The sequence below is a fragment of the Thunnus maccoyii genome, chromosome 12 (assembly GCF_910596095.1).
Source record: "Thunnus maccoyii chromosome 12, fThuMac1.1, whole genome shotgun sequence".
NCBI lineage: Eukaryota > Metazoa > Chordata > Actinopteri > Scombriformes > Scombridae > Thunnus > Thunnus maccoyii.
In genome coordinates this window covers 25,030,882-25,056,197 of record NC_056544.1, presented here as the reverse complement: position 1 = coordinate 25,056,197, position 25,316 = coordinate 25,030,882, and the positions used below count along the sequence as shown (strand labels likewise).

Sequence of the window (25,316 nt, the reverse complement as noted above, 5' to 3'; positions counted from 1 at the left end):
TGAGATGGTACAAGAGTCAGATGTAATTTCATAAGGGTTAACAGGTCAGAATCAAGGGGGGGTGGAGGGGGGGGTGTGTGAGTGCAGTCTCAGTTGACAAGTGCTGAGTCAGTGGGTCTTTGACCGACTGGGTCAGGGCCTGGAGCTGACTAATGTTGTCACTCCATCAACTCTGGTTCACTAACAGCACCACTCAATCTCTCATGAAACACAGGCCACACACAAACACACTGATGTAAGAAGAATGAAGGTTCAGTGGATGGTATTGTACCAATGAAAAAATGTTAATTTTACAGAGTATAAGGTATGTTTATAGAACATAATGCAACTTGTTTGACAGAAGAGTTGTAACACTAAGTGTGCCAACTGCCTCTGCTTCCTGGAACTGTGCTATGTGATTTTAAGGGAAGGTCTTTTAGGGACAAGGTATTTAATTTGCAGATAGATTTTGGCTCAATAAAATATAGATGATACTATGCTTTAAGAGATCAAAAATGACAATTGGTGGCTAAGACCAGATACAAAAATAAAAAAGAATTAAACAAGAAAATTTATTGTTTGATTGCCATGTGGGATGTACAGGGGATGAAGTCACGATTCTACCATCATTACTAAATGCCCTTAATCAAGGCAGTTTTCTGAGATTATAGCACAAATAACGATCACGTTGACACAAAAAGTAAAGTGAGCTACAGATATATATTCAGCAAATATTTTGATGAATAAATGTTGAGATGTAAGTTAGGAATGAAAGTTTGTCAGTTGCAAAATCAAAATCCACTGAGGTCCATTAAACACTTGTTAAACGGGATACTATGACATCAGTTAATCAGGGAAGTATTACTGAAAGAGAAATGTATTATTGGACAGTTATAATATATATCTACTGGAATGAGTTAGCTGCATGTCCACCACGGATGTGTTTTTTAAGTGCTGGCTTATTATCTTATTACATCCCTTTGTAAGAGGTTCCCAGACGTATTTCTACATGGTGTCTGCCAGTTTTAGAATATTTACGAATTTTTAAGACCTTTAACATTAAGATATTTCTAACTCCTGTCAGTGTTTATAAGGAACCCTCTGAAAAAGATATGAGTGCAAGAAAAAATAAATTTTTCAGCCTGGTTTTTTAGTAATTACCAGCTAAAAACACAGGTCCGCGGTGGACTACATGGCTTTGTAAGGTCTTCTGATGGCATCTCGAGTTGACAGTACCTTGAAGGCAAGCTGGAGACTGTCTGAGCGTCACTCTCTGAGTCTGTGTTGAGAGACCACTCGCTCTGTGACAGGGCGGCAAGGCTACAGAATGACGTGTTGACAGTGTCAAACCCTGAGGCAAACTTCTTATCATTCGTTCAATGATCAGTGTAAAGTAGACGGGCACTGATCCACCACAATTACAACAACTTTCAGGTGTTTGCAGAAGTTTAACAATCTGATTATCATTTAAAGGATCAGTTTAAAATTGGCTGTTGTACACATTGAACATGTTGATGAAGTTTGTCACGGGTAACATTTTCAGTTCTTTGCTGATGTCACTTCATAAATATGGAGAGTACTATTATAGGCGTCATTACAGCGTGTCTTAAAACTTGTCTCAGCTCCAGTGTCATCAAGTCACATTCTTCTTAATTTACTTAACAAGTGTTACAATTCTCATTCCTTTTCTGGTAGCATATTCAAGTTTATAATAGAAAATGACTAAGCTAATGAACCAAGCTGAAGTTAAATCAGGGTTACCTCTCAGGGCAAGCGGGGAAATCATATCCCCTCCAAAAACCAACCCCCGCAATCTCCTCTCTTGCCCTACAACCTTTCCCTGATGAGCTCCCCAGAGCGCCTTTCTATGTGAAACTGGAGCAGGGCAAGTGTGACAGAGATGGACCCCCAGTCTAGAAAGATCCAGAGACTATCATAGTGGAAGAAGCAGCAGGTTAGCTAAGCTGAGCAGCCAGTGGACAGCCCCAAACTGCACTGCATATTGTAATGCTGAAATATCTTGATTGCAATGTGCTCATCCATCACTTTTTGCTATTCAGATTTCTGCAGTGTGGTTGGAGTTTCTACATCATGCAAGTATAGTTAAGAAATTTTGTAATAATCAACGTTTGCCAATAAAAAAAGGATCTGTGTAGCACATTCTTACAGGAAGTTACAAGCAGCCAGTGGATTTGTGTGAAAATCAGCAGGAAATCAGGGTTGTATGAGACTAAATGTAGTCTGAAAATACATTGTAGACACAACATCAGACTCTTCATGTACAGTGCCCAGAGAGAAACTTAATGACCTGTGATAATGATCTAATCTATTTTGGAATTCAAAAAGAGCTACTATTATTCTCAAATTACTAAAGAACTGTATCTGCAGGTGCACACAGTAAAACTAGAGTCAAAATAGGGATTAAGAAACATTAATAATGTGGCGAGACAGACATGACCGCACAGACCACATTTATGGGGCTGTGTTGCAGTGTGTAGACGATTAAAAGTTCCAAAACAAACTACAAGAACCAAGATACATGCAGAGTATGTCTATTCTTGATTCTGCTGTCATGTCAGACATTACCAGACTCCAAATCATGAGGGCAAGTTGTTTTTGTATTATTTTAGCTGTAAAACGGTGCCTAAAAAAAGCATTATCGCCTGCATCATAAGTACTCATCTAATAAGACAACCCGAGTATTCAGACTCATATCCTTAGGGCACTTTGTCGTACATTTGCTCTCTATTACGTAAAAAAGCTTGTGATGACCTTATGAACTGACTATGTGTTTAATGAATGTTATAACTTGTTCTTTGTAAACTTACCCCTGCCTGTTGAGGATGCTCTGGGCCTGCTGCTCTATGAATAAATCCCCAGGTGAGATGCCGTAGCGCGTGGAGGGCAGGGAGGCCCTGCGGCCGGTGCGAGGAGAGCTGGGCACGGCTGCAATGCTATAGTCCCTAGTGGAGGTGGGGCTTGGCTCCTGGTGGGCGGCGTCTTGGTGGTGGTGGGGGTATTGTTGCTGCTGAGGCTCGGGCGGATGCTGCTCATGGGTTCTGGTTCGAGAAGTGACTTGGTGCTCTTGAGCCCCGCCGCGTCGGTAGTTCTCCATGTTCATCGCTCTTTCCCTCTCCGAGAATCTGCTCGATCTCTCTTGTGAGGGGGGAGGGGCTTGGTTTGTGTGGGCGGGACTTGATGTGTTAACAGGTGTAGTATCTGGGTGAGTTCTCATGTAAACCCTGCCCACTCCAGAGCGGTATGGCACCCTGGACTCCTGTCCTGGCTCCTCTGCTTCCTGCCTGTCTCGCCTGGTAGTAGTTTGTCGGTCAGAGGCGTCATGGTCACGGCGGGAACGGTAGCGTGGTGTGTAATCCATGTCTGCTTCCTGGTCCAAGAGGATGCCGTACCGCTCTGACAGCTGGCGGCGACGCTCGGCTTTGTAGCGGGCGATGCGTTCAGCCTTGGAAGTGAGGCTGGTGGTGTCTGTAGCGCCAGATGTGGGTGTAGAGGAGGTGGATAACGATACTGGGTCAACGTACACCAACTTTGGCTCTTGACGGCCGCTGCCAACACCTCCTTTAACCTGTGCAGATCTGTCCGGGGACGACACCTGCTTCAGGGGGGCCTCCAACTCCTCTCGACTGTAGCGCCTCACTGTGGTAAATGATGGAAACACTATGATCTATTACTTATTACCAACATTCCTCGACAACCATGAATTAAGCCGCATTCATGTCATGTGGGAGTTGCTGTAATTACCTTTTTTTAACTTCCATTTACTTTTCACTACAACATTCATGTCATTATAATGACTAGGAAACTTGAAGTTTACTGAAAACTCAGATATATCTGCTTTGTTGAATGTAATTAAAAGCTAATTTAATGGATATAGTGCTATATTGACCATGCACTGTAATTTTTAAGACTCATGTGATCAATTCTGCATTCACACAACCATCTTGAGATGTCAGACGTGAGCGCTCACAAGTTAAAATTATGGATACTTTTCCACTCGTTACCTTTCATCCCACATGACGCAAATGTCATATTATTCTAATGTACTTTAGCAAAACACATTATAGGCTATTCATATCAATCCTCTTTAATCAGGGAGCTCACTCATCATGCAACAAATCTTTGATGACAGTTACAGCCACAGACAGCATAGCAACAGTATGACAATCAGAGTCAATCATATCGACAGTGCCACTGAGCAGTTTCACAGCTCGCCAGGGGCGCTCAAGAACTCGAAAGCACGTTGAGGTAATAGTGAATGTAAATAGGCTGACAACATTTTTATGTAGTAAAACATATGGTTTAGAAATATCTAATGACAAACGCGAGTTAATGGTTCTTTTTCAAATACAAGACACATTTCAGGAGCGTTTATCCTAAAGGCGTCTACTAAAGGCAGCATCAAACTGTCCCACTGTGCAGCGTGCCATGCTTACCCATCACACAAGGCTCACAGGGGTCTGAGGCACGGGTGTACCGTGGTGGATCCTCTTCCAGCATCCTGTTGGCTACCAAACCACCGGGCACCAGGGCAGGTGGAGCGTCACTTTCAATCCCCTCCAGGCGCCTGGCTATCCTCTCTTTCCTATTAGAGACAAAAGGCAGAGGGTAAAGTTTAGCAGCTGGTAAGATTCACAAATGTTTGTAAAAAATATTGAGATGTGACTAAATTAAATTAATTACCTGTTCATTCCTAAATCTTTTGGAACAGCTCCCTCAAAGTATTTCTTCAACTCTGAAACTGAAAGTTTGAACAGAAGTTTAAAACGTAGTGTGATAGAAACAGTTAACTTATGTATTAATTTTATTCTGAGTTATTGTAAAGTGCTTAGAACCAATACACACCCTTGGGAAGGGCGGCCAGAAGTTTGGCATCTGTATCCGAAACACTCTTGACCAAGGTGGTCTTGTTGCCCAAGGAGAAGTCACTCTGAAAACTAAATGAGAAGGCGAAGTCAGAAACCTGCTCTCAAGATGAAATATTACACTTTGAGGGTTAGGAAATTGTGCATTAGAACTGCTTCCTTTTCATCTCTAAACAGCAAATATAAAGCCAATGATGATTGATCAGAAGGGGCTTTTATTTAATTTGATAAATTATAAGAGACGCAAATTGGTGACAGTAAAAGAACAAAATCTCAAAAGCTCATGGTAAGACTTGTTATTATTTGGTAAAAAGAATTCAAATTACAAATGAATCTTGTCTGGATCCTTATGTGAGCCTTCAGCACACCTCTGCCTTAAATGACTTAAAGAGGTGACGGCAGGTAAAGGTAAAACTCAGCTGGTGTGACTTCCATCAGGATCCAGATTAAGAACTAGGTCGTCAAGTCTTGACTCTCCTCAAAGGGGAAACACACAATCAAGCTGTTCTCTTAATGTCTTTACCTGGCAGAATCCACAGGTCACATAAGCACAGATACCTAACTCACCTGTTTTATTTTTCAAAAAGCGTCACAAACTATTTCATTTATTGTTTAAATAGAATTTATAATATAATAACTTATAAATAAGAACTTTTTTCAATCTCTATTTTTTTTTTACCAATTCTTCTTACCTCTTTATAAATTAATTATGTGCATTAATCTTGGAACTAAAGTTCAACATTTAGTAAGAGTGAATCCCAATGTTAATATCTAGTATATTAACATTGGGATTTGTGGGATAAACACCTGATTTTTTAAGGAACACGCCACTTTAAACTTCTTTTCACTCAGACAGAAGAAGAAAATGGGGATTAAATACAAGTACTGCTCATTATGCAGCAAACTGTATGTTTAAAATCTGATGTCAGTATTGTGTCCTTTATTTTTAGCACTGGATATCAGTTATTGAAAACTGTAACTTAGTTACATTAATATATTATATCTCACATTTACTCTAGACGTGATGGTTTTTACTTGTTATGCCAGAGCTTGAATGCTAAACAACCAGAGGAAATACTGTAAAATAATGCAAAAGGGGACTGGGTGCAAAGTGTTCCTAGAGGAGGTATTACGGCTCTAATGCTATGTGAACAAAAAGTGTCTTAGGATAAGCTGTGCCAGGCATCTCCAGCTTTTAATGCTTACTATGCATGATAAGCTAATGCACTTTAGTAAATCTATATCCTTACATATCCCCATCTTGATGACAAAGCAAAATGAGAAGAATATAAACACAATAACACAAACTCTGCTTTGAGTTAAGGAGAAAAAAGTCCATCCATCTGCTGAAAAACACGAAGACCGTTTGACCCGTGTCTATATGTGTGGTGATTGCAAACAAAAAGAGACTTTTCCTTCCTCACCTTAAGGCGTCAGTTGGCAACGAGGCTGAGCTACAAAGTTTGGAGGGAGCGTTAGATCCAAATCCTGAGAAAAAAAACAAAACGAGACTTCGTCAAAAACTCGAAAAGAAATCAACACTAACTTTTAATTCAATATTCAGTATCTCTGCGCTGATATTAAGAGTAAAAATCAAATGTACATTTCTGGAGTAACTATATTAACAATATATTAATTTATATTAATAAAGCTGTTAAGGCAGAATTTCAATTTCCAGTTTAACAACATAAAATACACAATAAAACCATTGGCATTAATCTTAAGCTTCTGTAGATGGTTTTTGCAGCAACACAACACGACGCCATCCATGGCACACATTTCCAGTATACTACTTTGTTACGTGAGCTGTGTAATTCTATTATTAAACTTGCAAACTGTCAAGATGGAAGATAAGATTGTTGTCTTTCCAGAGTTGTAAAACCCTGTTTAATAGTATTATAAACTGTTGTTTTAGCGTCTGAAGAGCCTTTAAAATCATGGACGATTACTCAAACTGGACTTCCTGGATTGTATTTAATAGTCTCATTGGTACCTCAGACGTTGGTACTTTTTAACGATTAGAACGATTTTAGATCTTTTGTCAGTCTGATTGCCTGATATTCCCACTCAGGCCAGCAATATAAAAAATACATATTCTTTTGATACTGCATGGTTCTTTGATGTGTCCTGAAAACAGGAGGAGTTTGACCCATTCATTCATAACCCTCTCTTCAATGATAACACGTCCTTTATGAAATCTTAGAAAAGTATAGTCCCTAGAAAACCACATTATCAAAGCAACACACATCTACTCTCATTAACACAATGCAATTATAGCATTAGGCTGGTATATGTACAGTAATAGAATCAATTAAATGATAGATTACCTTTCAGACTACCAATTTTTACCACTTTTCTAGTAAATTCATTTTTATAATATTTTGAAATAAAATCACAAATAAAAGAAACAAAAACTGTTTATGGGAAAAGTTTCTTTTACTCTCTCAGAGTAAACAGCAATGTGCCATTTGGTCCCGACAGTAAATTTCAATGAGTCACTTGTCAAAAAAGGTTACTTAGAAAGTTCACATCCAGTTCCCAGTTCGTAGCTGACCCTCTTGCTCTCATGTCACAGCAACAGCAGCCTGTTGTAAAGTTGTATCCCAGTATAGGAGACAGATCGTGTTACTGCTCCAGATGCCTCCAGAACACCTCCAGCTTATTTTGGCCACCGAAGACTGTGTGGCAATACAGGGGGGACAGGGAACTTTTGGCAGGACAGCAAAGTACGAGTGAGGGAAAAGTGTGGTGGTGGTGGTGGTGGAGTCCTAACACACACTTCAAAGGTTTCTCAGTGTCTTCTGAAGAGACTTGAGGTGATTCAAGGGCTCAAAAGTGACATGTTATGACCCGAATCAAGTCAGAAATCTGGGTTGGAGGTTTTCATTTTATAACTACTGCTGTATGAATGTAATTCTCCATCTCATTTTTCTATGGATGTAAAGCATTGACAACTTTGGCGCTCCGTTATCATTCTCAAAATCCATCATTTTCAAAGCCTGTGGGAACCTTTTGAGGGTGTGTGTTCATCCATTTGTCTGTTTATCTGCTTGGAAAACCCCTCACACAGAAGCTTTCCTTGGAAACGTCTGCAGGTTGTCAACAAAACAAGCGGCGCAGGGCTCAAGGCTGGCAGTGCCAGAGAGGAGCTTAGGCTGCTGACGATCCCAAAGTGAGCATGGTGAGGAGAAGGATTTTCTATAAATATTCAGAGGTGCAAAATAGACTCTCTGACTGAACCGGGTCCTCAATTGCTCACAATCTGTGTGGAAAGGTTGCTGGTGGAACATGAACAGCCTTCCTCCATCTCAGCAGGCAATGATACACCTTGTGATATTTGTAAAGGGCATTTCATATACAGTGTATTGACAACGTAGAACATCAGAGAGTAAGACGCAGGAAAATTTGTAAAAGATACCACACAGCAGCACACACCTGTTGAATATGCATCACCAAATGTGTGTACTAAAACTGCTCTGTCACTCCTAAACCACACACTCCATTCATTTGAAACAGGCTGTATGCTAACATTCATGTCTGTACCAATAGAAACCCTCTATACCTTCTCATAATAGCCATGATATCATTAACTGTATCCATGTATCCATGTTTTAACTGGTCCAACAAAGAAAACAGAGGTAAAATAAGGAAACAAGCAGGAAACTCTGATGTTTCTACACACGTCTGGTGTCGACAAACCCCCTTGTCTACTGTATCACTAGCAAAATCTGTCATTTAGCTCAGTAACGAGCTAAATTGTATTAGCCAATTCCCCAGTCTATGGAGTTAAGGGTAATCAGGCGGGTTAGGGAAGCCATCCTAGACCCAACCTTCCCCCTTCTACAGGCCTTACCTTGGCCACAGTGCTCCACATGGTTCACATGGTAACTAGAGATCCATGGGTTTCGAAACATGTTTAGGGAAGAGAATAGAAGGATGCCCCACTGCTAGACTCCCCTCCGGTCACAGCGGTGGTGGACAGCAGGAGAAGCAGCGGTGGAAGCGAAGGCTGCTACCAGCAAGCAGACAGGCAGGGATGGAGGTGGTGACACGACCACACACACACACATTCACACACACACACACACAAACACACGGACAAGCACACACAGCCACAGCAGAGCAATTTCCCCGGCTACACAGCAAGCTTCAGCATACACAGACTGGCTGTCATACATTATGTGTGTATGTGTGTGTATATGTGTGTGCAAATCAGTGTGTGTGTGTGTGTGTGTGTGAGTGCAAGGGAGCTGAGAGAAAGAGAGAGAGACAACACAGCAGGGTGCTAAAGCAGCTCAGAGCCCTAATCAGATTACAGGCAGAAATTAGCCTTGATGATAAAAACTCTGGAACAGGATTGGAGGAGGGTGCCAGCAGGGCTGCAGGGGGTGGTATGGGGTCCAGGGCTACTCAAAGTCAGATGGTATCCTGGTTTTAACACACATTAGCCACGCATGAGTAGAGATGGCCCACCGCCATCAAATTTCCTAAAACTGAAGCCAGAAATCGCATTAGTATTAATTATTATTATCAAGTTGTCAGAAAGTTTGGCTGTGAAATATTCCTTTTTCCTTTTTTTTAAATGCAGCTGGAGTCCACTAGAGCATAAAATTCACTGTGTCACTGAGATTATGATAGCTCGATTACAGTTGTACAGCTGACAGCCTTGTCTTAATGCCAGTTCAGCCAGTAAGAGAGGCTTTATTAAGCTGACACATTCAGCACAATAGAGTAGTATCCATGATTTCCTGTCATACTTTAATCTTTACTCTATAAGCAGAACACCACTACCAAGCATTTCTGACAATGTTGAAAGTGATACTGAGACTTTCTTATAAAAATGACTATGTACCACAGATGAAAACACTCTCAGAGTCACATACATAATCAGATAGAGTGGGTCCATTTAAGAAATGAAAAAACCTGCTTGTCTCAATAATCACCTCAGGGAGAGCAGGATTGACCCTTCTGGTGAAAAAAATAAATACCTGCTAGGGGAAGGAATAGAAAAAACACTTCTTGACATTTATTGTTAGTATTTTAGATATTTGATTAATTAAATTTTTAAACACTAGAGGTTTTATCTTTTGTATGTTGAACTTTTTAACTGTTTACAAAAGTTAGCATGAAAGGTGCTGCCAACTCCATCTCCAGCTGCCAAAAATGAAAGATAGTGCTTGAATCACAAAGACAATATAAAGTAGCTTAGTTTACCGTTATTTACACAACCTGAATAAAAAAGTTAAAGCAAAAAGAAAAAATCTGAAGATGTACATGCATGTACTCAACTCTGAACAAAAGCTAAAGGAGGGTCTTGGGTCACAAAAAAACACACACACATCTTCGTAATTAAACAACAGTATAGCGCTAAAATTCAGCCAGCAAAAAGTGACCTATAGTTATGTTTACACCATCTATCGGCAGAAATAGTGCACTGCAGATCGACCCGTAGGACCATAATATGCTGCTCTCCAAAACCGTTACAAATCGCAAAAAATAATGATGTTTTATTGTGTGGCAACTCTATGGTTGAAGGTATACTATGCAGGATTTGTCAGTTGGTGTTTGTACATAGAGCATTCAAAATCGGCTCTTCCTGCACGGCTCCACCAGAGTGAGCTAAGAGCAGAGCGAGAGAGAGAGAGTAGCGTTGGTTGAGCGAGATAGAGAGTGAATGAAGAGAGTGAGCAGTGTCGGCGAGAACAAGAACAATAAAACGTTATTTTCTGATTGTTTCATGGCGGTTACGTTCTAACACACAAATTAACACGCCCACACCTCTGCACAAGCCTGCAGGAAGGTACCACATTGCTGGATATTGTGTGAACGTAGAGCTTCATCCTGTCCACTGTGGCCTCTCTGCTCTGTGCGTGTGTAGTTCAGTCCCGCCCTCGGTCAACAGACACACAGACCTGCAGCTCTTTATACATCCATGACACAGAGACAGAGAGCAGAGCGGAGCAGAGGAGAGAGACAGAGACAACAATGTAATCTGGTCACTACGCTTTGAGTCCCTACCTCAAACCCTGCACGCTGTTATTGGCTGGGGGCTACACACCCGCTACCCAAAGGTTGACGCCCAGAAGCATCCTGAACACAGGACTTTGTCTTTGTTGATCCATACACTGCCACACACTTCTAGTGGGTCATGTGATGATTGAGAGGGATTATTTTTGTATGAGTCTATACATTGTTTTTTAGGAAAATCTTGCATAGTATACCTTTAAGGTCTCATTAGGTTTAGGCACAATAACTACTTGGTTAGGATTAGGGAAAGATCATGGTTTGGGTTAAAATGATCACTTCGAACATGATTTTTTACTTCTTTAAGGTTACGCAACCTTTGTCGTCATGACAACAGTAAACACCATGATGTTACATTTTGTTTCGTTTTTTAAATGTCCCGCCTTGCGGTTGGAAATGTGAGCGGGAGAGGGGGGAGGGGTATTCAGTTTGTTGCAATTTGCAACCTCACCGCTAGATGCCACTAAATCCTACACACTGCACCTTTAATATAATGTGTATTAATGTATTAATAATGTAAGATCTATGTCACACTGGACAGGCAATAGAACTTAATTCCTCAAATAAAAACTATCTGCACTGTTACTGACTGGAAAATAAACGCCCAGCTCTTTTACTCTGTCACACACTTCTGGACTCTTCTGGACCACTCTCTCTCTCTCGGTCTTACTCACTTGCACACTCACTCGCCTCCTCTATCTGATGCTTTTTCTCACCATGTTCACACCCCCGTCCCCCCACCCCCCATCTTCCAGTCTGCCTCAGCTCCCTGTAGACGCCCCTAATAAGGCAACATGTGTTGTGAGTGGCTGCCTCGGGGAGAGGTCACCCTGTCAGCCAGCCGGCCGTGTTTACCAGGGGACCATCTCCACGCCTGCTCGCTGCTCTGCCTTGTTTTCTTTCTCACTCCTTCTCCTTTTCATTCCCCAGATTTGTAATGCTTGCCATCAATCTTAGTCTTCCCTCTGACCCCTCCTCCTCATTCCTATCAACTCCCTTTATCCCCTTTATCACTTTCTTGCATTCTTTATGTTTTCTTTTGTCCAATTTCTTCTCTATTTGCCTCTTCACCTCTCCCGTTTCACTTTTTATTTCCCTGTTTATCCCTCCTACCAGTGCCAACCGCCACGCCAGTGCCCAGAGAAACAAACATGATACATCTTCCGGCACTGTGTCTCACCGGTTGCATACAAATGCACAATTTAAAAACAGACCACACGTCACTTTTCCTAGAAATGAACCACACTTAAGTAACACAAAATATATTTTGAGGTGGGCTAAGAGAGGGAGAGATGATGACAACATGGGACCCTGTGTCACACATTATGACAAGTACAAAGAAGTGAGATCTGGCTTTGCACACCTCCTTTATTATTTAACTTAACAGCAATTTGTTGACAAGTTGGCTCTCTCATTTTGCAGGTGAGATGTTCTTAAAAACCCTATTGTATCTCACACCATCTGCAACTTTCTCTGCTGTTTTTGTTGTTGTTTTTATAGAAACAAACAGTAGATATTTGAATTTGTTCAGAACATCTATGACTATACACTATTATTTGAATACGGGGGAGGGTCCGATAATTTTCTAACCTAAACACATGGCCAGATTACAGCTACAAAATGGTTAAAAAGGTTATTGCTTGACTCTCATGAATATTACAAATCTAAGATTTGAGACATCTGGGGTTTAATCTCTTGGGTGAAACTCAGTTCAACAATTTCATCATGCAACACAGGATGTACAAACCAGTCAAACACTTCCATAGAACTGAGCACCCAGAACACCATGTAAACACCACGAGGCAAAGCATCTCAACAAGTCCCTGTGTGACTCAACATCAAAGCATCTCTCAGCTAATCAGACTCTAAGCTGTGAAGCTCAGCAGCACACTGGTGCATAAAGGGTTTAGGCTAAGGATGGAGTTTTTCCTATAGAAACCAATACCATATGATCCTTTGTTCCAATCTTTATACAGCCTGAGCTTTACTGAGCTTCAGACTTTATATAATGTACATTATGACTGGCTGGAGTTGAGCCCAGACTTCTGCTTTAGACTCCTAAGCTAAAGCCCTGGTTTCAAAACACAAAATAAGTGATCAACTCCCTGGCAGTGACCGTCCTTGGTACGGCAAAGCACTTGCAAAACTTATCGTACTTACAGATATTTTACCAGCTACTTTAAGAAGAAATTTGTTAAGAGAAAAATAATCATGGTCACTTCGATTTGGGGAAAATCATTTGGCGAGAAATTCTCCAGTTACTGTTAGTTGGATTAAGGAGTTTTTCACCAGTAACTCATGTTGCATGTGTTTCCCAGGCAACTGTTTGAGAACCAGATACCTGGTGCTCAGAATAGCAAGGTGGTTATTATTATTCTAGGAAAATATTAAATACTGCTTAAGAGGCTTCTTTACACTTTAAGCAGCAGCAGCAGACACTGTGCTCCATGCTGACCTGCCTTTATTAGGAGAAACTCTCTCTGTTTAGGTTAACTAGCTGCTGAATGCACGAATCTACACTGAGAAACAGACATATGTGCACTAATGTGAACACATGCACACACATGCACGAGTACAATCAAAACTCTCCCTCATAGGTCAAGTTAGAGCCCAAGGCAACAGAGCTAGAACCTTCACTCCGCTTCCTTCCTTAAACATTTACTCTGGCATTCCCTGTTTAGATCCAGATCTGCGTTCCTCTCTGCTGCCTTGCATCAACTCTGCATGACACTCGGCACACAAATCTGCCTGCTCTGCTCTTATATGGATATCGATGAGCACAGAGCCCAGTTCTGTGGAGAGACACTTAAGAAGTTCTGCAACTCTTAAGCAGAGCGAGAAAGAGGGAGGAAAAGAGACAGAGACAGAGTGAGAGAGAGAGAGAGTGAGGAAGGAGAAAGAGGAGGATTTCATGCCAGAAATTGTTACTTGAGGATTTGGCTGTCTTTCCTTAAAGGTACATCATCCAAGAACATCTTCACATTATGTAACATGATAAGGTAACTTAAAGTAACTCATGAGCCAATCTGCCACATAATTTTTCATGTTGTTCATGTTCATGTTGTTAGTCATTGGGACAGAATGTTATTTGTGCTGCTAAGTTTGGATAGATGGTTCACAGGAAATAAGGATGGGAGAGAATAGATGATATGTAACATAAGTCACTGCTCTGATTATAACCCATGTAACAGTATGTACCGTAACCCCTTCAGACATCCCGATGTACAACCATTAATAGGAATATGGTGAACTTGCAAAGACAAATCAAGTCACAAATCAATAAGTCAGAATTAGTGTTACAATACGAAACTGTGACATCATCCTTGTTTCTTTTTGGTAACCATCGAGTAGACCATCAAATACTCCACATCACAAGGTTTACAATACAAAAAACAGTTTACTTAAAGCACATTTACAAATCTATGCTGGTATATCTACACTGTACATGTAGTTATATTCCTAATTATGTCACCTATGTCTAATTTCATTACCCACATTTACATAAACTTTGTGACAAGTTATATCTGTGCATAACAACTTTGTATAAATGCAGCAACACCTATCATTTAATCACATTAATAATCCTTTTACCCATATTTTGCTCAAATATTGTCTTTCCAACATGTATAAAATTACATTTGTGCATTTAGTACCTAAAATGTGGACATACTGCACCTTATGAAGTAATTTTTGAATGATTGTTTATAATCGGTTATTAGTAATATTTATTGTTAAATTCTATTGGTATGATTATATTTACATTTAGATTTACATTGTCTTTTCTCTGCTGAATTCTGCTGCTGCAGCCTTTTTTCCAAATGGGGAAATAAGTTTGTTAGATTTACAAGTTTAATAATAGTAATATACTTAACTAAAAATACACATAGTTTGATGCAAAACATATCAGGAATAGAATAGAAATATTATTCCTTATGCATGCAAATAACATGATATATAAGTAACTATGAACAACTTAGAATACAGGACCTATTTGGGAGCATGTACTTTATGTAAAGGCCATAATCCATGTTCCATGTTACTGTACATGTGACCCAAACAGCAGTCATACATTCAGAAAGAGGCCAGCGTGTTAGCAGGCCAGCAGGAGGCTGTGGACAGCTCTTTGATGGTAACAGTAGACAGTGGGGACAGTTAGAGATGGTGCTGAATACAAGCTCCAGGGATGATTGGTGCATGAGAGTATGTACGACATTCTGAGGGTTTATCTTTTAACAAGGAGGAGAATGATGGAAGAGAAGATGTGGATGAGTTGGCTGTTATATTTGATATTACACTTAACCAACAATAGGTTAGCTTGGTCTTAACCATTGTCATTTACAATGATGGAGCGGGTAATGATAGAGGTTTAAAGTCTCACTAACTATCAACAGGCCACTTTGCTGTTCTGAGGACTAAATCTTTGTCCTATTAGTCACAAGAAAAATATTCTTACAACTACCACAACTTCCTGCTACAATCTCCAACATTGCTAGTACTCTCACACTACAAACACCAAAAAAAGATAAGCCATATGTCAACATTGAAAAACATCCAGTTTGTAAGAATATGAAATCTCTATATAAAAGCTTTTTGTTCTACTGTCCAGTCCAATCACTGGCAAGCGAAGATGCCAACAGGATGCAACATATATGTATTTGTTCATATATATAATTAACTTTCATCAAATGAATGCTTATATCACAGCTTGGTGACAATATACACATATGCCTACAACAGTCGCAGGTCTGTGCAAGTCTGTGCAAGACAAGTAGAGTTCAGTGGCAGAGGGTGAAACATGGGGCCGGCCAGTAAACCTGTCGGTTCATTTTGACGGGTGCAGCAGGTGCAGGGCACTAAGCAACTGCCATACGGAGTCACGCACACTCACACACACTATAAAAACAAAACTGTGAAGAAATGACGCCAGGCCAGTGCTGGAACAACACACCGGCCCAACACATAGCTGATAGATCAGCTGCACACACATACCGCCATACAGCCATAATCTGGAGCTTGGAATGCTAATACCCATGTGGTTACTTGAGACAGTGCAAAGCACAAGAGGGAGGCTTGGTGGAGAAACTACATTCAGTCCTCCAAGGGAGAAAATTAAAGCCAGACACTAATCAAGCACTGCACTGCTGAGTTTTGGTTTTGGCACCAAAGTTTCCCTTTTCTGGGTAGTTGATAATGAGTGACATTGAATGACTTTCACAATCCTAACGAGATTTTAGGTATAATACTGGCTGCCAAACTTTTAAATCCACTTGGTATTCTGACTGATGTAGTGGAAAATACTACTGTGCTGCTATCCTGTGTTATTCTGCTTTGACTATTTATCCAGGTTTTTGCAGCAATGTGATTAAATCAAATTCTTGTGGGCATGATATAAAATTTTGTCTCTGATTGTGAACCAAGGTGATTTAAAAAAACAAACAAACAACCAAACTTACATCAAGCTAATTTACCAGCCATGACCAAATTTTTAATTGACAGCACATAATGCCAAGTCAGAGGCAATCTTTTTATTTTTCAGTCGCAACCCAACCGGCCAAGGCAATTGGCCACCCACCTAGAGCCCAGTTCTGCTCGAGGTTTCTTCCTGTTAAAGGGGAGTGTTTCCTTGCCGCTGTCACCAAGTGCTGCTCATGGGGGAATGTCGGGTCTCTGCAAATTAAAGAGTATGGTCTAGACCTGCTATATGTGAAAAGCGCCCTGAGATAACATCTGTTGTGATTTGGCGCTATATAAATAAAACTGACTTGACTTGACTTGACAGTTAGGGATGATTTCATTGTTCAAACTGAAGACAGATAAGTTATTTGAGATATTTTTATATTTAAGACACGGGGGAGGTAATGTAGGATGGAAGTGAATTACTGTAAATAGCGCAATGGTGAAACAATCTGTTTTATACCTGACAATATATGATTTGCAACTCATCAATGTCACAAATGATTGTTTTTCAGATTCATAATAAAATAACTGTTTGCTTGATCTAATATATATATATATATCATTGCATGCAATTGATAAAACCAAGACATAGGAAGCAATACTTACAATGCTTAAGCTTCAATTTGACACACAAATTGGTGAAGTCCATTTATCCTGATGGTAAAGTTCAGGGCTATGAGACCACCAAATAAAAGGTCTCACTAGTTCCTTATTCAGAGCAGAACAGATGTTGAGGAGGCAGGAAGTGCAGGTGTGTGAGCAGGTAAACCACAAACAACAGAGGATCCAAAGTCATCCACCATGAAGCAGGTCCAACCTCAGCAGCCGACAAATATAGCGTGGTGCTTTCCCACTTGCTCTGCTGCACCCGGCCAAATAAATAAGTCCAGGAACAGCAGAGCAAAGAAGAAAGAGACGAAGGGAGAGGGAGAGGGAATGAGAGGGAGTGGGGTAAGCAGGAGAGGGGTAAAGGAGAGAGGGAGAGAGACAGCGGCTGAGGTGAGAGGAAGGGTGAAGAATAGCTGAGAAAAATACACAACAGGGGTGCTCGAACAGACTAGTCCTAAGTGGTTCTTCAAACTATTCCGAAAGTCAAGCTTGTGTTTCTTAAAATGTCCATTCTTGTAAATCAGGTTTGGGACTCTGGTGTGTTAGTTTAGACTGATGGTAAAAGGCGACCCAACACTGCTTCCAAAGGGTTTGGGGAGTGTGGGCCAAAATCGGCATGGTAACCTTATCCAACAGCAACCATGTATGGGCTGAAGAGAGCGGCCTCGATAGAGGGGCATCTGCCATAAATAGCCAGGAAGCGTCGGGCTCCCAGCACAGGGTGATCGAATCAGCTGTTAAAACTACAATCCAGCAGCACAATGTGCTCCAGGCTCTGCCCTACAACACTGGAGTCTTACAGCACACAGCTGGACCAAACCAAATCTTTGAGCAATGCATGATTTATCTATACACTGAAATAAATCAGTGGTCATGTGCAAATCCACAAAACCTCAGTGGGATAAGCGCCGCATACAAAATTCGAATCTATTGCCTGAAGAAGACCTGTAGTTTGTCAGTTAAAGGGAACTTTGATTTAGTGTGCAGGTACTCCTTGTATGGCAGTTATTCTACACATTTGCGTTATATTTGTGACATTTATGTCTGCATTAATTAACTGATACAAATAAAAAATGTATCCAACTTTAGGATAAAGCATCAGTGTTATAAAGATCACATTGTAGGTTTTTAAGGACCACAACTGACAGGAGATTAATTCCAAGTAAAATTAAAGGTACAGAATTGAGCCTACAGTATCTCCACTTACCGTTTAATGTGTTATGACCATGATCCTTGCAAAAGTACTTACTACACAGCAGCTGTGAAATGCACAAAACAGGATCTCTTCTGTGTTGGTCATGTTGGGTTGTTCACCTGCACAAATACACAGACACACAGGACAATGTAAATATTTATGAAAAGTTTTGCAGCTTTTGTTTTCTCCAAAAATGGGAATGGAAATGGGGCATATAAACATTGCAAAGAATGCTTTAAAATGTTTTTGCCACCACAGGGGGCACTGAAGTCAACCAAATGTTTGATTTCCCATGCTCCACACCTAGATACTGGCATTTCTTTTACAGCGACAAATGGCATTTGCCACAATATCAGCTGGTGCAAAAAATGAGTTTGAAATTGTACAACACAGCAGACATTGTAGCTGGTGTAAAATCTGCTGTTCATAGGTCGAATTGTTATTGCTGACACTTTGTATTTTTGATATGTGTAGGCATATCCAGATTGGTAAAGACTGATGCATTAATCTACTGACATTTACTGTATGTGTCCAGGTGACAAGATGAATGCTATTTATATGATAAAGGCATGATGAAACCTGTTAGTGAAATAGAAGGAGGGTTAGTCATGGGTTGTGGTTCTTATTTCTGTTAATTTGTTGTTTGTCTCCACCTTGTGGCCTTAAGTATTTACGACAGGATATGCAGTTCCTTCTGTTTCTTCCATTTTTCCCCTGGTAAATGTTTTTTTTGGATGTCGTATTGCTGTGCATACTATGAAGCTCCCTGAGGCAAATGTGTGATTTGTGATTACTACACTAAAAGCGTTTGCTATAAATGTGCTGACAAGAATTTGCTTTAACTTTACTCGTAACATATATCAACTCAACATAACACAAACAAGGAAGTTAGTTAAGTTAATGTACCTGATCTCCTAATTTCATATTTCCACTCAATATAACAAACACTGAGAACAAAACAAAGCTAAAGAGTGCATAAAGAAGTATGTGCACATTTTGTAAATTTGATATTAATTCACACGAGGATGAATTTTGACGATGTCATGATGTCAATGATGATCATTTTTAAAATTTTATATATATTTAATGAAAAATTTATCAATTTTATTTTCTAATTTGCAAATATGTTGCACTAATTTCATAGTCTCAATGCGCCACGCTGTTGTTGTACACGCCCCACATGAATTTACAGTAATTGATATCACAATATCATCAATGATATCACATTCTTGTACAGTAGTTCCATTGATCACGGTCATGCATAACTGTCAGCTGTTTTATTAACATATTTTATTGGTTCCATTTATATATTTTTACTTTTTATGCTGTATACTACATCTGTTTGCTATTGCAACAACCCAAGTCTGCAAATGGGAGCCTTACAGTTGCATTTTATTACCCACTTTTGGGGTGTGGTACAGTCGAGAATGCCATGTATGTGTTATGACTGAGGAGTGGAGGAGAGGGAGGATAACTGTCACTGTGCCATTATTGGAATTACTTATTCCCCAAGCAACTGAGGCAACCAGGATTGACAGGTGTACAGTAATAACAGATATGTGGTTTACTTACCGAGGTCTGGCTCTGAGACTAAGGCAGCTGCAATGGAGGGACAGCTGGAGGGATGGATGGCAGTGAGGTCCAGAGAACAGTGGCATACTGTTTCAATTTGAGAATGCCACATATCTGCAGTGGGAAAAGGTGTGAGATTTTACCAGACACTGTGTTTGGATAACACAGACAATTGCGTCATCTCATTGTGTGATCATTATAGTGATTATAATACCCCATTATAATGAGTTTTAATTTCACTGGCAAACATTAAATATTCAAATAGTCAACATTTGACTTTGGAATGAATCTCTTCAGTTTCTCAACAACGTGTGTAGTGTAACATGAGTGAGGTTAGAGCAAGTTTAACAGTAACTAGTATTAACAGCTAGTGCCACTACTAGGATATTGATATCAGTTGTACATTTTGTTGTAGCTCCCTTGATTAAAATGTTACATTATTTAGGAAATATGTACTGTTTGGAATACCAGAAGATAACTCTTAATGGAATTACCAGCTATATATAATAAATCATTTGATTTTATTGGCTAAATTTCTATTCATAAAAGCTAATTTACAGGTAAAGTCTAACTTCTTGGTTTTCACAAAGGAGGTCGAACAGTACACTGATTCAATTCAATTTTCCTTTAATCCAAAGGCTGTAAAAACTATGAATAACTGATTTTTGTTTAAAATCTCCATATGAACTGTAAGTCCCCCTAGCTCAGAGTTAGTTTGTTGTTTTTTTATTTTTCTTCTGCAAACCATAAGATGAATATTTTGATATTCTATGTATGATCATTTCGTGGAATCTGAGGAAATTGTGACTGTTTTTATGTCAATAAATAAGAAAACAAAAATAGTGCCACTACTAGGGTAGCAGTCAAAATGGCAGTGATAGAAGTAGCAGCATATATCCATGGCGTATTATTAAGTAGTAGCAACAGTGGCTTAGTAATAGTAGACATTTTTGACATAGTAAATGCTGTCAGTAATTTAAACTTAGCTGTTAATTATATTAATAGGTCTACACAGTAACAAAATAACTTGCCTTTAGCAGAAATTGAAGAGAGGATTTTCTTAAAGTCTCTCAATGTCACAGCTGCAATAAATTAAGATTCACTTGATGACTCACATGAGAACTACACAAAAAAAAGTTGTCTTCTGTTAGCTAAAAGTGACAAAATAACAAATTTTTCTGCAGTTCTACTTTTTCAAGATGGTTACCAAGGTAAGCAACGGTTAATAACGGGACTAACGTACAAAAAGTGCACAAAGATTCTAACAGTTAAGCATCAACTAACCAGCTTTGACTTTAGCCTCCTTTCTATGACAAAGCTAAGGACTAACTTCCATTTGTAAGAAAACCTCTTCTGAATAATGTCTAACAACAAAGGTAAGACCCAAACATACCACAACAAAACATTATGTGGAAAATTACTGTAAATAATTTCAGAAAAAGTTGTCTGGTTTAGGGCTAACGTTAATGGCAGCGTTAGCATAAGTAGTTAGCTTAGTGCACTAAGTTAAGTATGGGAAATACAACTTACCCACAGTGTTGGAGGAAGTATTACTCAAATCTATACTCATTCAAAATCTTACTTAAGTAAAAGTACATAAGTATTGTCAGCAAAATGTACATAAAGTATCAATAGTAAAAGTGCTCATTATGCAAAATGTCCCAGAGTGTAATATTTATCATACATGTATATATACTGTATATACACAATTTGAATATTAAAACTAATCAATTGATGTGTATGTGTAACTTAGGCAGCATTTTAATGTTGTCAAGGTAGAGCAAATTTTAATACATTCTGTTGAATACTTTAATCTATGACAATGCATAAAACTGATCATATGTTTTACTTATACAATACTGACTTGAAAAGTAACTAAGTTAGTAACAATAGCTGTGAAATAAATGCAGTGGGGTAAAAAGAAGAATATTTCCCTCTGAAATGTAGTGGAGTAGAAGTATAGAGTAGCACAAAATGGAAATACTCAAGTAAAGTACAATTACCTCAAGACTGTAATTAAGTACAGTACTTCAGCAAATGTACTTAGTTAAATTTCACCACTGCTCACCCATTAAAAATTTAAAAATATGTAACCAAGTTAAGTGCAAAGACTCCTTACTGGTTTTCTGGAGTTTTCCACCGTGGTAGCTCCTTGGCCTTAGGGATGATAATGTTGGTTGGTCGGTCTGTCAGTTGGTCAGTCGAAACACCACTTTCGCCCAGATTCAACAGACATTCATGGTTCCCTCGGGATGAATTCTGCTGCCTTTAGTGATCCATTGACTTCTCCTCTAGCACCACCATTAGGTTGACATTTTTGGCTTTTAGTGCACTGCCAACTGTTGGACGGCTTTCCGTGAGATTTGCAATAACCATTCATGGTGTCCAGAGGATGAATCCTAGCGACTTTGATGATCCCCTGACTTTACCTTTTACGCCACCAATAGGTCACATTTTGTACTCATTCAGAAAAATATTCCATCATCATCATCACATACTGGATGCATTGGTACAAAACTTTAACACAGACATTCGTGGTGTCCAGAGGATGAATCGTAATGACTTTGATGATCCCCTGACTTTACCTCTAACGCCACCAACAGGTCACATTCTGTACTCACCCAGTAAAATATCCCATCATCATTATCATCTTATCATGGATGAATGGGTACAAAACTTTGTACAGACATAAAGGTTCCCAGGCAATGAATCCTAATGAGTGTGGAGATCACCTGAGTTTTCTTCTTGCACCACCATGAGGTTGACCTTTGTGGTATTGAGGGAATGTATTCGTGTGACATGCAGTACATACATTCATGACCCGCTCAGAAAGAATTATAATAACTTTTTGATTGCTTTAATTTTAATTTAGCACCATCATCAAGTCAAACTTAAATTTGGTGTATTACTAAATACCTGTTACATTGTGAGGCAGCTGGATTTGCAAGATCACAACATCACAAAATCACACAGAACCCATCTTGTCAGGCTTCAAGTTATACTCTTGTGTCCACCAGTGGTTCGGACCAATCAGCGTCGCCAATCTAGCTACCTTGCAAGGTAAGACAATGTTAGACGGTGATAGACAGATGGTTCACCTGCCAAGTATTTTTTGAAAGGGCCTGACCTTTTCCAAACAGTTTCCATGGACGACTTCTCAGATGGTTTTGTGTAACAAACCATCTGGCGTGTCAGGTTAAAATACCTGCAAAACTAATAACAATCCCGTCAGCCTCAGCTGTACTTAGCGTTAACCTAAATAAACTAATGTCAGCATGCTAACGCGATAAAGTACAGCCTCACAGAGCCACTCACACGGCTTCAGACTCTAGTCTTCATCCATCAACCTGAAGCTAGTAGACTGACCAAACCAAATTATTGCAATATTAACTTAGTTAACCTACAGCACCGGCTAAAGTGAAGTGACCCTTGGAGCTGAAACACTAATTCTGGCTAAAAGCTGTTAAATGAATTAAAAAGAAAGATGTTCAATTAATATGTTAATTTGATATTTATAGGCTAGTGAAAATGAAATTCAAATTGGTTATTAGAATTACTCCTTCACCTGGCAATATAGTGTTACTGCTGTTCTTTAAAAGCAGCATTAATTAAGTATCATGTGGTCACAGGTGCCAATTATTATGTCATCAGTGTTAAATTAATGTGGCCCAGGGGTGTGTCTGTATTTTAATAAATCAGTTATGTGGTCACAATTATGATATGAAATGAATAGGTACAATTAATATAGAATAAACTGTTGTGTTGTACCTATATTCTTGTTTTACATTATATTATTACATTATGCCATGCACAGATGTTATTAGTGGGCTATATTAAAATGTTATGTGGTTATATATCTAATCTTTCTCCATTCAAAGTAGATTATTTGACACCAAACTGGCTAATTTGGGATGCTTACATTTGAACTAAAACAATGTAAAAGTTGTTTTTCTGTTTTTGTGATTGTGTATTTGTGTGACAATATAAATAACAACTGCCTTTTCATTAGTATGTAGACCTAATTATTTGCTAAATGTTATGAAGCACTGACAGATGCTGCATGTACATAAGCTATAATGGTAGCTGGTCTCTGTATATAACCCCTCCTCTTTCTCAGTCCTCCTGCTGTTTCAAGCACCCGTCAAAGTGCCTTAGAGCAAAGGATCGGGATACTAATGAAAAGAAAGCTTTCCCATACAGGGATCAACAAAGTATCACATAAAAGGAAGTACTAATCAGTCTTCTCTCTCCTTTTAGAGAAAGATGGCACACAGAGGAATTTGAAAAGCGTCTGAGGATGGATGTCCTCCAAGCCTCAGAGAGCATGCTGGGAGGTCTTTACAGTTTAGGTTCAGCTCAAGTATTGTCTTTGCCAACACTTTGATCCAGCAAGTGGAGCTCAGTTTGATAGTCTGGCAGGGTAATTGGGCTCAAATTGCCAGTACACCAATGTGCATGTGTGAAAACATGCACATACTTGTGTACATACACATAGGCTCTTTTTCTACTGCTTTAATATTTTAAAAATGGAAGTCAACTATAACTGGAGTTTCATTTCAAAATGAAATATCTGTGCTTTGTAAAATATGACTCAAATTCTGACATTCTTGCTGTAATCACGACTATTGTTTATAATTATTTGCTTCCTTGTGCTCTTCTCATACAGCAACAGACGTGTTAGAGAAAAGAGAGATTTAATACCCACAGTGGACAATATATGACATAATTCATGTAGCCCTTTTAGGTAATTAATCACAAACACAAATTTCATGCAAAGAGTTTATTTATGAATCAGACTGCAGTATCATACAACAGTAGCACAATCATATGACTATGGATTATGCTCATATTTATAGATACAAAGATAAAGGCATGTCTTAAAGGAAAAAATGAATGAGTTCTCTTTTGATTTACTCTAAAAATAGCATTTAAATACTTGGCATAGTTTTGTAAATTAAATTATGAAACATAATGTTTTGCCCACTGGTTTTACTATTGGAGTACCAAATGCAAATATACTTTATGAAAAACATTTTTTTTCCTCCTCTCTCTTGCATTTCATGCAAGGAAGAAAAAAAGATGTCAGTGAGTACAAAAAGCACTTAAATCTCATATGAAAATAGAAAATATTACAAGTGTGCATAATTACTTCATGTTGCACATAACCTGCAGTACAAAAGTCAAATGACACTATGTTCAAGTGTACCTGACATGCCAATTATTGGGGGGGCGTATGTACTGAAATAGCCTATTTAAATGTAGTCAGGGGCAGTTTACACACAAGACTGAGGCAAGGCCTTTCAGTCTTTAAATGAATTGAAAATGAGATGTGTTAGTAATTATGCCAGTACACAGCTTGTCCTCCCTGTGATGCTGACTGTTGCCTTGAAACACTGAATCTCATCCTGTACTTTTTAAAATTATGCTTTTAGTATAGTTTGGAGTTCACAGTTTTGATTCAATGTTCCTACAGATATTAACAGCATGAAGAGCAGAAACTATCCACAATGCTACTGTACCTCTCCAGCTGGAGGAATGGCAGATCAGTAAGTTGTTTGTAAAAACCTAATGTATGAAACAGTGCTTAGTACGTTAAT

The 25,316-nt window shown here is 39.2% G+C and overlaps 1 protein-coding gene and 2 long non-coding RNA genes across 6 annotated transcripts in view; all 3 read right to left on the bottom strand.

The window, feature by feature from the left end:
- LOC121908475 (supervillin-like) overlaps positions 1 to 4,877 on the bottom strand; it is a 37,701-nt gene extending 32,824 nt beyond the window's left edge. For all 4 annotated transcript variants that reach the window (XM_042428512.1, XM_042428516.1, XM_042428513.1 and 1 more), the window contains exons 1-4: positions 4,843 to 4,877; positions 4,681 to 4,738; positions 4,434 to 4,582; positions 2,808 to 3,636 (exon numbers count right to left, since the gene is read on the bottom strand). In XM_042428512.1, coding sequence (XP_042284446.1) covers positions 2,808 to 3,636; positions 4,434 to 4,582; positions 4,681 to 4,688 — 986 coding nt within the window. In that variant the 5' untranslated portion in view covers positions 4,689 to 4,738; positions 4,843 to 4,877. The remainder of the gene's footprint in view (positions 1 to 2,807; positions 3,637 to 4,433; positions 4,583 to 4,680; positions 4,739 to 4,842) is intronic.
- A 33-nt stretch (positions 4,878 to 4,910) lies between these two features.
- LOC121908476 lies at positions 4,911 to 18,141 on the bottom strand. The gene is made up of 3 exons (XR_006099242.1): positions 16,950 to 18,141; positions 6,287 to 6,350; positions 4,911 to 4,934 (listed from the first exon to the last, which is right to left on the bottom strand). It is a non-coding gene; the product is annotated as an uncharacterized LOC121908476 (long non-coding RNA).
- Positions 18,142 to 18,187: 46 nt separating this feature from the next.
- LOC121908477 lies at positions 18,188 to 22,020 on the bottom strand. Its single transcript, XR_006099243.1, has 3 exons — positions 21,839 to 22,020; positions 19,720 to 19,833; positions 18,188 to 18,266 (listed from the first exon to the last, which is right to left on the bottom strand). It is a non-coding gene; the product is annotated as an uncharacterized LOC121908477 (long non-coding RNA).
- Between the last annotated feature and the right edge of the window lie 3,296 nt (positions 22,021 to 25,316).